Here is a 14,561-nt window from a genome sequence, read left to right as displayed (position 1 = left end):
GCATCCTGTGTTGTGCCCAGCTGTGATGTCTGTAGACAGCACTGATGCTTCACGCCGATGTACGCTGACATCACTGTGCTGATCCGTTGCTGAACAAGGTCGTGCTGCATTCTACTCGGCATTTCCATGGAGGGCACGTAGGCGCTTTGGAGGGGATGCTGAGCGGGAATGCTCTCACCAGTGCTTCATTTGAAAGCCGATTACCCCAGATATGAGTAAAACCGTGCACACCACACAAAATAAACCAACCCAGAACAACCGGGACTTAAAGGGCAAATAAGCATTTTACAGAAATGAATGTGAAGCTTCTGAAATCATGTTTATTTCCCTCTGGCTACCAACTGCTGCCAGCCATGACACTGAACCAGCTTCAGCCAGAGCTGGTCAGGATGAGTCAGTTTTATCTTTCAAGATAAAAAATGTGAAGTAGGAGGCTGGCTGAGGGCTGTGGGGAGAGCAGGAGCACAGCCCGGCCCTTCCCCTGCCCAGTAGGCACCGGGCTGGTCACAGCCCCTAGCAGGGTGTTGGGGAGAGGGAGATGGAGGGGCAACAAGGAGACGGGGAGAGAGGGCGTGAAGAGATGAGGAGAGGAGGGGGTGTCAAGGAGGAGAGGGAGATGGAGGGGCAGCAAGGAGAGGGGGGAGGGCATCAAGGAGGATAGGGGGATGGAGGGGCAGCAAGAAGGGGGGAGGAGGAGGGGAGATGGAGGGGAGGGGGGTGAAGAGTGATGAGGAGAGGAGGGGCATCAAGGAGGAGAGGGAGGTGGAGGGGCAGCAAGGAGACGGGGAGAGAGGGGGTGAAGAGATGAGGAGAGGAGGGGGTGTCAAGGAGGAGAGGGAGATGGAGGGGCAGCAAGGAGGGGGGAGACATCATGGAGGAGGGGAGATGGAGGGGAGGGGGGTGAAGAGTGATGAGGAGAGGAGAGGCATCAAGGAGGAGAGGGAGATGGAGGGGCAGCAAGGAGAGAGGGGAGTGAAGAGTCACGAGGAGAGGAGGAGGGCATCAAGGAGGATAGGGGGATGGAGGAGCAGCAAGGAGGGGGGAGACGTCATGGAGGAGGGGGGATGGAGGGGAGAGGGGGGTGAAGAGTGACGAGGAGAGGAGGGGGCGTCAAGGAGGAGAGGGAGATGGAGGGGGACGTCAACGAGGAGAGGGAGACGGAGGGGCAGCAAGGAGAGGGGGAGAGAGGGCTGAAGGAGGGCACGGTGAGGAGGCGGGGCGAGAAGAGAGGGGGTGTCGAGGAGAGAGAGGGGCGGGGGAACAGCAAGGAGAAGGGGGTGTCGCGGGGATAAGGGAGGAGAGGAAGGGCGTCGAGGAGAGGGGGCGAGGAAAGAAGGCTGGCGAGGAGACGGGGTGGGGGGAGTGGAGGAGAGGAGCGAGGAAGAGCGCGGCGGCCGCAGCCCCCCTGTTCCCCCGCCCCCATTCCCCCTCGCGCGCTTCCGCCGCGCCGGCGCCGCCATTGGCTGAGGGGGCGGCCCCGCCCCGCGCGCCGTTCAAACGCGGGTGGCGGCAAAGCGGGGCGGCGCGGCGCCTCGGGGTTCGCGGCCCTTCCCTCCGCCGGCGAGCCCCGGCTCCCGCTCTTTCAGGTGCCCGCCGGTCCGAGGTGACCCCCCAAGATGCTGAAGTTCAAATGCAGCGCCCGAAATCCGGTGGAGGCTGGGCCGGTGGAGCCCATCGCCAGCCGGGTTTCTCGTCTCAACCTGCTCTTTCAGGTAAAGGGTATCCGGCCTTGCCTTTGCCGATCTCGGTTTTGCCTGTGTCCGTACGCAGGGTGTCGAAACACAGCGCTGCTTGTCCGTGGGGACGCTCCAAGCAGGCTGCTGTGTCCCTTTGGAGGCGGGGGATAGTCTCATAAAGTTCAGAGTGGCCACCTAGTTACTGCCAAGCCCACTGGGAACCAGCTGGGCTTATAGTTATAGACACCTGTTAACAGGCTGCCCAGGGAGGGGGTTGATTCACCTTCCCTGGAGGGGTTTAAGGTACGGGTGGACGAGGTGCTGAGGGACATGGTTTAGTGATTGATAGGAATGGTTGGACTCGATGATCCGGTGGGTCTCTTCCAATCTATTCTTTGATTCTATGATTTTAGCCTAAGTGGACTTTCCTATGTAAAGATCGTAGAATAGTTTGGGTTGGAAGGGGCCTTAAAGATCATCCAGTTCCAAACCCCTGCCATGGGTAGGGACACCTCCCACTGGATCAGGCTGCTCACAGCCCCATCCAACCTGGCCTTGAACACCTCCAGGGATGGGGCAGCCACAACTTCCCTGAGCAACCTGTTCAGTGCCTCCCCACTCTCACAAGGAAGAAATTCTTAGGTCTAGTCTAAATCTGCCCCTCTCTAGTTTATACCTATTGCCCCTGGTCCTATCACTAGACGATGAAATATTGTGTTCTGTGTCCTGTAATCCATAGTTTTTTCCCTCGTTGATGTAGCTGAGGGTTTGTCATGAGAGGGGTTTACCTAACCAGCCGCTGTCTGATCATCTTAGTTCATTAGATTTTCCCTCTATGAGCTAAGATTGATACTGATTGCTTAACCTATTTGTATCATGAAAAAACCCACATAATACATTAAGAAAAAAGCCAATCAGATCAGAGCCAGCAGCAGGATGCAGATAATTTCAAGAAAGCCATGATCTGAACTTTAGCAGTCTTTAAAGGGTTGCTTTGTCTGGAAGTAAAATACCTGTATGTAGTGAGTTGATGCATTTACCTCACGCTTTGTGTCGTTTGTCTGATTTTTGAAGCAGTGATTTTCAAATAGATAATATATAATCTGCTCTGTACATATGTTATTGATTTGAGGCTTTTCATTGTTGTCTGAGACTCCATCTGCTGTTGCTTCTTTTTTTTTCCAGGGGAAGCCACTCTTTGTGACTCAACAGCAGATGTCTCCTCTCTCCCGGGAAGGCATCCTTGATTCTTTATTCGTTCTTCTTGAAGAATGCAGAAACCCCGCTTTAATGAAAATTAAAAATGTTGGTGACTTTGTCAAGAAGTGTAAGTTTGTTCAGACTAATTTTTAGGTGTCGTTTTAAATGACAGTTCTTAAGACTCTTCTTGTTTAAAGAATGCTTTGATTGCTTTGATTCATTAATGATTGTAACTAGAGAGCTTGAGCGCCTGACTTTTTGTAGTCAGTCTCAACCCTGCAGAGGGGATCTGGACAATCTTAGTAAGGCTTTGTTCAGATCCAAAAAGATCAAATCACAGAATGCCAGGTTGGAAGGGACCTCAGGGATCATCTGGTCCAACCTTTTAGGTAATATGTAGCTTAAAAGACATAGCTCAGAACCCTGTCAAGCTGAGCCTTAGAAGTGTCTAGTATAGAGAAATCCACCGCTTCCCTGAGGAGATTATTCCAATGTTTAACTGTTCTCATGGTGAAAAAATTTCTTCTGGAATCCAATTGGAATCTTCCCAGGAGCAACTTATACCCATTACCCCTTGTCTTTTCTATGCAACTCTTCATAAAAAAGGAAGTCTCCATTCTCTTGTAAATAGAAAAACTGATTATTTTTTTAATTCCTTCTCAGTTTTTCTATTTAGACATACTAGAAAGCTACTTGGTTACAAGTAACTTATTACACCTGATATACTAGTTCCATGCAACAATTCTAGCTAGTGGAGAGCATTTTTCTGATAGTCTGAAGAATGTTTAGAACAATCTATAGAGAGTGATTATCATAGTATGCGCTGGTTGAAACTAATCAATGGAAAACTTGAACTGAGTATCTGAAATGAATGGCTATGATTATTTGTTAGACAATAGACTAGTGCCTCCCACAGGCAGAGGAGAAAACCCTGCCACTTGACTAGTAGAACTTGGCTGGGTAAAGCCCTTGTATTTAGAGAATAGAATTTGTATTGGTAAAGGATGGTGGGAAAGAAATGAGAAACAAAAGAGGCTATCAGCCCATGATGTTATGAATGGGACAGAATTACGGTTGCTATGGGAACTGTCTTAACATTTCCTGATTCTTTTGTATGTACCATATTTCAGTCTTAACTATGCTTTAATACAGTCTTTTTCTGGTTCTTATGCATGCTGTTTTTTTAAGAAGCATTTTCTGGAATGGTTTAACATTTCTTGAGAATCTGGAGCTAAATGGTTTTTTGTCTGTTTGTTTCATTCGCCATTTTTGATGTTGTGTTTGCTCTGAAATGCCATTTGGATGATGTAAAAATAAGTATTTTATTTTTGTAGATGGAGAGATCATAGCTGAATTAAGGGAACTGCAACCCAGCGTGAAGGACTTTGAAGTTAAGAGTGTGGTTGGCTGTGGTCACTTTGCAGATGTAAAAGTAGTGAGAGAGAAAGTTACTGGTGATGTGTATGCTATGAAAGTGATGAGCAAGGAGTCCTTGTTGGCTCAGGAACACGTATGTATATTCTTCTGTTAATGAAGATAGAGTGACATTACAATTTGTTGAGCATTTCCTTTGTGTCACTGCTATTTGAATTAAGTTAAAGTGTATCTTGAGAAGGATTAGCCTACATTTTAGCGAAGTAATATGTTTCCGCGTAGTTTTGCTGTGCTTAAAAGCCATTAGACTGTGAATCTGTTGTGTGAGGTGCCATCCAAGAGGAAAAAATAGCCCTTGTCTCAAAGAGCTTACCATCTAATTGTAAGATAAGAAAAAACGGATGAAGAAAATAATGGATCAATATTCATCAGCTTGATCACGGCTTGAATTTTCAGGGAATTTACTCAGTAAGTTTTTCTTTTATAGAGTGATGTAGAATGTCAAAGATGGGAGCGGAGGCAAACTGTGGTGACTGAATTTGTATTGAGAACCTCATGCTACCTTGAGAAAGACGTTTCTTGAAGACTTAAAATGAGGATAATGGAGATTGTTTTCATAGTTTGGTGAGAAGCAGAAGTGAATCTTTCACTGATGTGAGGTGACAGGTGGCAGGGCATGGACCCTGGCTCGATATCAGGTGCCCACCAAAGCTGCTCTGTCACCACTCCCTTCCTCAGCTGGGCAGGGGAGAGAAAATACAACCAGAAGCTTGTGGATTGAGATACGGACAGGGAGAGATCATTTACTGTCACAGGCAAAACAGACTCAACTTGGGGGGAGGTTAGTTTACTTTATTACCAATTAAAACACAGTAGGATAATAAGAAATAAAACCAAATCTTAAGGCACCTTCCACCACCCCTCCCTACTTCCCCAGCTTAGCTTTGCACTAATTCTCTAATTCTCTCCCTCCCCACACTGTAGTGGCACAGGGGGGACAGGGAATGGAGGTTGTGGTCAGTTCGTCGCACATCTTTCCTGCTTCTTCTTCCTCAGGGGCAGAACTCCTAATGCTCTTCCTCTGCTCCAGTGGGGTTGTCCATCCCATGGTAGACAGTCCTCCGCAAACTTCTCCAACATGAGTTGTTCCCACAGGCTTCAATTCTTCATGAACTGCTCTAGCATGGATCTCTTCCACAGGATGCAGTCCTTCAGGAACAGACTGCTCCAGTGTAGGTCCCCCATGGGGTCACAAGTCCTGTCTGGACCTTGCTTCAGCCTGGATTTCTCTCTCCATGGGGCCGCAGGTCCTGTCAGGAGCCTGCTCCAGTATAGGCTTCCCACAGGGTCACAGCCACCTTTGGGCATCCACCTGCTGCGGTGTCGGATCCTCCATGGGCTGCAGGTGGATACCTGTTCCACCACGGATTTCCATGTGCTGCAGGGTTCAGCTCGTCTCACCATGGTCTTCAGCACTGGTGCAGGGAATTCTGCTCTGGTGCCTGTAGCACATCCTCCCCCACCTTCACTGACCTTGGTGGCTGCAGATTTTGCTCTTGCATATCGTCACTCCTCTCTGGCTGCAGTTTTCTATTCTGCAGGGTTTATTTTCACCTTCTTAAAGATATTATCCCTGAGGCACTACCTCTGTGGCTGATGGGCTCAGCCTTGGCCAGGAGGGAATCTGTTTTGGAGCCAGTTGGCATTTACTCTGTGGGATGTAGGGGAAGCTGCTAGCAGCTTCTCACAGAAGCCACTCCTGTAGCGCCCTGGCTCCCAAAACCTTGCCATGCAAACCCAATCTAGAAACAGGACAGAGATACTTTATGAAAGACCATGTGAATTTATATAGCAATGTCTAAATCAGTTGCTCCCAGTATATGGTGCAGTTAGGTTGCTTCAAGATCCTGTTTGTGGCTATAAGAAATGAAGATAAACTAAAATTACCCTTTCTATGGCATAGGTTGACAAGAAAGCAAAGTAGGATACTATCCTCAATACGACACATGCTCAATCTTGTTGAGTGTGGGTTTGGGGAAGTAGGGAATGCTGATCTAAATGAACTCGCAGTAGCTCTGTAATAAAATTAATTTCTTGTTGTCTGGCTGCTCATCTGAATAATTAAAAAGTTGCTAGAGGATGGTTTCAAGAAAGCCTTGTATTTTAATAACTTACAATGAATTTATTACTGAATTATCTGTGAGATGCTATCCCATAATTGCTCTGGGTTTTTCTCTGCTTGTCTGATTTTTTTTTCTTTGAGATTATTTTTATTTTACTAGAGCTAGTCCAGATGAGGCCAGCCAAAACTGAACTGGTAGATGCTTCACCAGTTTGAAAGGCGAGCTGGCCTTTGCTGCAGGGTCTGATCAGTTGAAAGCAAGCTAGACCACAGAAAGGGGAGGGGGACGCAAAACACAAAGAGTAAAATTACTTTTCTTAAAGAAGCACGTCACAAGGAAATAACCTTTAATATTTTCAGTGTAATATTTTTGTGATATGTGCTTCTGATACAGACTCACATCTTGCTAAAACTAGGGAATTCTAATGTAGGCAAACTTATTTCATCATGGCATAACTGAAATCTACCTTTTTTGTAGGTGTCATTTTTTGAGGAAGAACGCAGTATATTATCTCAGAGCACCAGTCCATGGATTCCTCAGTTACAATATGCATTTCAAGACAAGAAAAATCTCTACTTGGTAATGTCTAGTCTTCGTTTATTTTCTCCTCTGTTGAACACTATTGCTATTGTTATGTTGAAGAGCAAAGTGATAGTTAAAATGTGCTCACCTTCTGTAAATTTTCCTGCATTATATGCCAGTATTTGATATGTGTCCAGTGTAATGTGGAGGAGTCAAATGGAATGTTTTGTGTACATGTGAACTATATCTGTTCCTTTAAAATTTTATCTAGGTTATGGAGTATCAGCCTGGAGGGGACTTGCTGTCACTCTTAAATCGATATGAGGACCAGCTAGATGAGAGCATGGTGCAGTTTTACCTTGCAGAGTTGGTTTTAGCCATTCACAGCATTCATCAGATGGGTTATGTACACCGGTAGGTGAACATTGCTTTGCATTGCACATATTTGATCAGTATCATTCCAGAAAAAGTGTTCAGGAATGATACATTCTTGGTTTTTTTATATTCCGTCCTCTCTCAGGACAGTATTTCACATGCTGTATCAGAAGAGAAAATTAGAATATTAATCAGACTCCAACTATAATTGTAGCTAAAGGCATTAACTTTGATGTAAAGTTCAAACTAATATCAGGAAAGGATTGTTACATACATTTTCTGGTGGCTTAGTAAAAGAAACCTTAATGTTGATCTATAAAAACTGAAAACCTTTTCCAGGGATTGTTGCTTTTAGCACCAAGGAGTATGGGAGATTAGTGTAATTGTTGAAACTTGTGTGCTGATTAGTGAACAGGGCAGTATAGGATGTTGGAGTAGTTAAATGTCACAGTTTTCTAAAGATCATAGCAAGGCTTTCAGGCTGTTACTGTATGCATTTTCAAATCTTACTGGTGTTTAATAAATTTATTCCATTTTGACATTTTGTAAATGTTATGGAGTATTTTATGTTCCAAGCAGCTGTAGCGGCTGCATGTAGAGCATGGGCTCTGGCTTTCTAATGCAGGGTAGCTGCCTGGATTTGAAAAATACCCAGAGTAAATTGTGAGGAAATTTGGGAAGAAAGCTACATGTTATTTCACTGTAACTCAGTTACAATGTAGTCAAGGTGCAAAACTACCTTCTCTTTCCATCTTCTGTCAATAATTACTAGCTTTCCATGTAGTAAGGGGAGCTTTACTACTTTAATATTTGCCTGGAAACAGTTGGAAATCGGTCTCCCATTTGTTAGGGTTTTGTGCAACTGAGCATGTGGTTGAGCATATCTGAAAAGGGATATCCTGTTACCTAGATGGGACAGTGGGGAATGGTACAGAAAGGCACTGATGGCTTTCTTCTTGCTTACAGAGATATCAAACCAGAGAATGTTCTAATTGACCGAACAGGACACATTAAACTGGTGGACTTTGGGTCAGCTGCCAAAATGACAATAAACAAAATGGTAATAATGTGGATTTAAACTTCGTCTATGGCTTGTTTTCATAATCCAGTCAAGAAGGGAGAACTAACTTTGTATCTGTTCTTCCCTTGCACCTTGTTCTTATGCCTTTCTTGTCCAATGTGGAAGCTGTTTACAATATTTTTCTATTTATGAATGGCTTTTCAAGCACGAACTTGAGTATCTTTCGCAGCTCTTGGTAGATATATATTTGCTTATTAAATTTTTAATACTCGAGTAAGGTGAAGGCAACTGTACTTTATCCTGGTGCTGCATTGCAACACAAAATCACACTTCCAGAGATCCTTACTACTGTTCAGTGCTGGGCTTGGAAGGATGTGGACTTAGAATTGTTTATAACTGGACTGAATTTTGTGTTTGACTACAGTAGCATAGTTCTGAGGACCAGGGAGCTCTTGGTTGAAATGAGTCATATTCAGTGTTCTGTGCTTTGCTCACCAGGAAGCACTGTATTCAAAGCTGTGAATTGGTTGTGGTTTTTATAAGTTGCTTGTAAATTTGTGTAACTGCATACAATTTCAAGTGATAATTTGAAATTAAAATATTTCTAAGTGAGAATATGAAGTTTAATGCCAGATTCCTGTCCTGTTTTTACAATTTTTGTTTTAGTTTTTTCTTAGTATTGTGACTCTTAATATTGTTTTCCCTGTTCTTCCCTTCTTAGTGCTTCTCTGCACTGCATTATTCTTTTAAATTTTTTGTTCATATTATCTTTTTAGTCATCTTCTGTTTTTTTGTCTTAGTTTGCCCACTCTTTTGTTCTATTCTTTATGCCATTCCATGCAAAAATGATTGTAATTTTGTCTCCTGAGTCAATTTTTCTGAGCAGTCTAGGAAGTCAAATATTTGTACTTTGCTGATCAAGAACACAAGGTGAATGGCACAGAATGGAATGAGGATAGAGAATATTTATGTCTAAATTTTTCTATTTTTGTTAAACCTAGCTGAAGCAGTAATGCTAGAGCACATATACTGCTTAAAGCATCAGTGGTTGGTAATCCTGTGCTTTTCAGAATGCCACTTTCCTGCTTCAGCTGTTTGTAATTTCTACTAAAAGTTAGCTTTGATAATTTACCTCTTTTTTATACCAAATAGCTGCTTTCTGTTTGTTTATCAGCAGTTTGCTTAACCTTCCACTTTTTTTACTTAACAGCCTTACTTAAAATTCACTTGGAGGACTGAAAATTGTGTCTTTTTAAAAAAAAAAAAAAAGAAAAAAAAAAAGAAAAAGAAAGTAAAATAGAAAAAGATTTGCTGCGTTACCAAGATCACAATGAACAGAAAGCGCTGTCATTTCACTTAGTATGTCTTTGCTTCTAGGTAAATGCCAAGCTACCTGTTGGCACACCTGACTACATGGCACCAGAAATGCTAACGGGCTTGAGTGGGGATGGGAAAGCTGCTTATGGTCCAGAATGTGACTGGTGGTCCCTAGGGGTCATCGCGTATGAAATGATTTATGGAAGAACTCCATTTGCTGAGGGGACTTCAGCAAAAACATTCAATAACATCATGAACTTCCAGGTAGAGAAATCCTTCCACGTGATTGGGTAAAAAGGCTATAACTAAACCCAGTGTTTTTACAGCTGAAAAAAGAAGCTTATGGTTGTGTCTTGCTTTGTGTTTGTAAAATATCCGCTTTATATTGTTTTTACATGTCTGTTGTGGATATCAAGTTAGTTTTTGGTAACAAGTGTCTAAAAATAACTGTCTGCAGTGCATGAATTAAAAAAAGATTTAGCTTTCTATCTTAGGAAGCTATAATTGCAGTGTTTCCAAAATAATATAGAAAAAGGATTGAAAGGATGAATTGTGGATCGATCAAGTTTCTGGATCTTACCGAGTGTTTTTGGGTAGTAAAGGCAAGGGCTGGCTATGAAAAGCTGCAGAAAGGATGTTGAATGTCTACATGATTAAAACATCATGTGAAATTTAGTGTAAATAAGTTCAAACTAATGCATATGAAAGGAAAAGTCTTGCATCTTTACCCAATGGTGGGGGCCAGAATGGTATCTCGATATTATAATCTATGCAAATGTTTGTTTAATTCTTAGTCCAAAAAGCAGCGCAGACTGGTAGGATTTAGGAGGAAAGAAGGAAAAAAAAACCAGCTGTGAGGAAGTGAACAAAGAATGGTTGCCTGCTATCTCTTCTAATGTGGGAGTTAGGGGCATCAAATGAAAGTAGTCAGCAGTAACTCATGTTACAAACAAAAAAAGAAACATTCTCATTCTGGGGAGCTTTTGCCAAAAGCCTGCAGCTAGTGAATGTTTATATGGATTCAAGGAGTGCCTAGAAAAATTTATAGAAGAATCCATTGAGATCTAACAAATACAAAGATATCAACTCTGGTTTAGAAAATCCTAAGCCAAAAATCTTGAGAAGTTTGGGAGAATTTTCTGAGGGAATGTCTTGTTTTCCTCTTCCATTCAGGTATGCTGTTGGCCATTGTCCAACATAAGACAGTAATCTGGGTCTACCATTTGATTGGGAATGGTGGTTCCTGTGTTCTTTACTGCAGCAAAAGCCTATAAAAGCCCATTAGGAAAATATGCAAGATACATTTATTTGTATGCTCTAAATATTTACCCTTTATGCCTGGCATTTCTCAGAATAGTGAAGCTTTAATCTTGCTGTTCTGGGACTATTTTCCTATTCAGCAGAGATTCTTTTCTTTCTAATGCAGAGATTTCTGAAGTTCCCAGAGGATGTTAAAGTTAGTAGTGAATTTCTTGATCTGATCCAGAGCCTGCTTTGTGGGCAGAAGGAAAGGCTGGGTTATGAGGGACTCTGCTGCCATCCATTTTTTTCTAAAATTGACTGGAATAATATCCGTAACTGTAAGTAGAATCATTCTGTATTTATAAACAACTCCTGTTTCTTTGGGTAACATCAAAATTTGTACTATGTCAGTATTTAAGTGTGTTTGATCTGAATCATTATTCATAATGAAAGAGCACTATGTCCTGGAACAGGTGTTTTTAATAGAACACAAGTCTTATGAGGAGCCACTGAGGGAACTGGGGTTGTTTTGCCTAGAGAAGTGGCAGCTGAGGGAGACCTTATTGCTCTCTATAACTACCTAAAAGGAGGTTGTAGCGAGGTGGGTGCTGGTGTCTTCTCCCAAGTGATAGGACAAGAGGGAATGGCCTCAAGCTGCGTCAGGGGAAGTTTAGATTGGACATTAGGAAAAATTTCTTCACAGAAAGGGTTTTTGGGCACTGGCAGAGGCTGCTCAGGGAGGTGGTTGACTCAGCATCCCTGGAGGTGTTTAAAAAGCAGGTAGGTGAGCTGCTTGGGGACATGATTTAGTGGTAGACAGGTAAGGTTGGAGCTGATGATCTCTAAGGTCTTCCAACCTAACGATTCTGTGAATTCATTCTGGTTTTTAGATAGGATATGTTAACATGTCTTTGGTGAAAATTGTAAGGTAAGATTAAGTTTAATACAGTTCTATATGAATTCCTGATGTGATTGCCACATTACTGCAGGCACTAGACTGGAAAATCAAAACGGTCCTTTCCCTGTCCTTCCTCAGATTAAAATGCATCACTATATTCTTTCAGGCCTTTTCCACCTCAACTTGCTTACTGTTGACTTAATCTCATTATTTTTTGTTGTTTATTCAGCTTTCTCTCTTTCAGTGCTTGTGATCCAACTTCATTTAAGTTTTGGAAGTTTTTTTTAGCTCCTGTAGGTGATAAAACGTCAGCGGTCATAGGGGCATTGGAGTTTTTCCTCAAAGTTAGCATGATTAATATAGGACTATGTTTTTGTCAAGAATCTGTTCATTCCATTAGGAATAGGGTAAAATCAGTGAAACAGATAATATTTCTATGCAGAAAATTGTTTATAATACTACAGAAGCAATGGAATTTAATATGTAGAAGTACTGAGGCACCAGCTCAATGCTAAAAGCAAATATTTCACAGATCATTAATGATCAATGTACAAGTGCCTGACTTGTGTTGGATAGTATTTTGAATTATTTGAACTGTAAGATTATCTGGGCAAGGAACATGTCTGCCTTATACTTTATCAAATATGCTGTAAGAGGAGTGATTGTGCTCCATTTTCCATGATAAATTGCTAAGCCAGTGCTGCTACTTTTGATGACTATCTCAGCACTTCAGCTGTCAGCTCCACAGACTGTTTACTCACTTTTCTGTTGATTCATTAATTTTGAACTTGTGGAGCTGCTGTTCTGTTAAATTCCATTGTTTCTGTCCTTTGAGAGCCGTTGAGCCTTGAGCCTTTTTCATTGTTTTAGCATACATTTCCCAGACTTCAGCTCATTCTGCCTTCTTTCCCCAGGGCCCTGCCTAAGCCAGTGGTTTCCATTTCTGAAATTTTTGTGTTGCCTTTGTATCACATTATCTCAGATTTGGAAAAAAAAGGCATGTGAGCATATGTTCTGGTGGTTCCTTGGCAATTGTCTGTCCAGTACTCACACAGCTGCGCACGCTAATTGAGTGTTTTGCCATTTCACACGACATTCATGATCCTGATGGACAAGTTGGTAGGCATCCCTGATGTTATAATGTTGAATTCATCATTTGGGACTTTAAAAATCCCATTTCTGTCTGCAGCTCACCAGTGGATTGCATCATTCCCTGTAATATCCGGACCTACCTACTGTGGAGAATCATGCAGTTTTGACCCCTGACTTCGTTGTTATGTCTCATACTTCATAAAACCCCACTGTAACTAGCACAAAACACAGCAGTCGTCTTGCTTTTAGTAGCAGATTCAATATATCACCTATTGCTTTGCTCTCTGCAGTGGTTCTCCATTTCCTGGTTTATTCAGGGCAGTGTCGCTGTCAATCTGTTCAAAACCCTTGTTGGGTTTGACCCAGGCTATATAAAAGCTAAAGGTTTCTTTTTTATCTTGACCTCTTCTGATAGTGGTGTTTAACAGGAGCAATGGTGGCCTGAGAAAATTATGAACCTAGTGAGTGCTGGAAGAGGTCACAAGATTTGGATTTAGATAAAAGAATCCCAGTTCCTCAAGTTAATCTGGTTAAAGATTTTGGGGGTATGGCATCTTAGACTTGGTGATCTTAAAGGTCTTTCCCAACCTAAATGATTCATGATTCTATTATTGTTAAATTCTGTGTCAACACGCTCAGACTTTACTCTATAAAAGCAGTGGTGTTATTTTTATTTCAGGCTGAGAAAGGTAGGGGGGAAAAAATGGTGGCCTTGTCTTGCAGGTATTTAAATTATCATTCTGGGAGCTCCAGGACAACCATTCTTAATGCACCGGGTTTGGTTAAGAATGTGTCATTACAGGGCTTTTCAGGGTTACGTTTTGGTGTTATGGTAATCTTTGAACTCTTGACTTTTCAGTAAATCCCTTCCCAGAAGTTAGAGGCCTCTAAAAAAGGCTCCCAGCTTCCTTGGGTTCAGGGAGCATGTGTCTGGCGAAGCAGCCCTTAAGTTTAAGAAACACAACCCAGCCATTAAACCTAAGGTCAGGTTTACCTGAATCTACCTCAACAGGTAATTTTCCCCTTCCTTCGAGTATTGTAATGAAACATTTATAGATTTTGCTCTCTTTATTTGTTGATTTCTGCTATTTAATGACTTCTAAAGCTTCAGAGAAACCCCTCAAAATCAGACACCACTACACGCCACCAAAATTAAAGAAAACAAAACTTTTGAAAGATTGTGTTAATTTACTTGACAGAATTTTCTGAAAGGATTTTGGAATTTATTTACCTAGAATAAACATATTTCTAGCTGTTTTAGCTAAATGATCAGGATTTTAACTGGCAAGTTGGTAACAACTGTTTGAGTACTTGATAAGTATCTAAAATCAGAGGTAGAGAATGGAGTTATTGGCAGCAAGGTTGCATTCTGTATATTAGAATTCGGGAATCTTGTTGATCACTTTTTGTTATTTGAAATCCATAAATTACATCAGCTGTTCAATTTGGAACCAAAATTCGGTCTGCTGAAGGCTACCTGAGAGATGGTCGGAGGGCTTTTATTGTCATGTAAGAGATATATATACATAGCGTAAAGAATCTTTAATTTTGAGAACTGTTTTGTAACTGCAATCCAAGCGGTCTTGGGAATGGACTGGCATATTTGGACTTCCATGAGGAAACTATATACATAAGGAGAAACAAATTAATGTCTTGTACAAACAGAAGAACTTAGTGATGCAGACTGATTTTTAGGCTGCCTTCTGCTATTAAACAGACAG

The 14,561-nt window shown here is 42.2% G+C and overlaps 1 protein-coding gene across 7 annotated transcripts in view; it reads left to right on the top strand.

Moving 5' to 3' along the window:
• The first annotated feature begins 1,592 nt into the window (after window positions 1-1,592).
• The window catches only part of CIT (citron rho-interacting serine/threonine kinase), a 70,201-nt gene continuing 57,232 nt past the window's right edge, over window positions 1,593-14,561 (top strand). For all 7 annotated transcript variants that reach the window (XM_069871269.1, XM_069871268.1, XM_069871266.1 and 4 more), the window contains exons 1-8: window positions 1,593-1,712; window positions 2,862-3,003; window positions 4,211-4,386; window positions 6,851-6,952; window positions 7,167-7,309; window positions 8,237-8,330; window positions 9,669-9,872; window positions 11,035-11,188. In XM_069871269.1, coding sequence (XP_069727370.1) covers window positions 1,617-1,712; window positions 2,862-3,003; window positions 4,211-4,386; window positions 6,851-6,952; window positions 7,167-7,309; window positions 8,237-8,330; window positions 9,669-9,872; window positions 11,035-11,188 — 1,111 coding nt within the window. In that variant the 5' untranslated portion in view covers window positions 1,593-1,616. The remainder of the gene's footprint in view (window positions 1,713-2,861; window positions 3,004-4,210; window positions 4,387-6,850; window positions 6,953-7,166; window positions 7,310-8,236; window positions 8,331-9,668; window positions 9,873-11,034; window positions 11,189-14,561) is intronic.

The sequence above is a fragment of the Phaenicophaeus curvirostris genome, chromosome 17 (assembly GCF_032191515.1).
Source record: "Phaenicophaeus curvirostris isolate KB17595 chromosome 17, BPBGC_Pcur_1.0, whole genome shotgun sequence".
In the NCBI taxonomy this organism is placed as follows: domain Eukaryota; kingdom Metazoa; phylum Chordata; class Aves; order Cuculiformes; family Cuculidae; genus Phaenicophaeus; species Phaenicophaeus curvirostris.
This window is presented reverse-complemented; position numbering and strand designations above follow the sequence as displayed.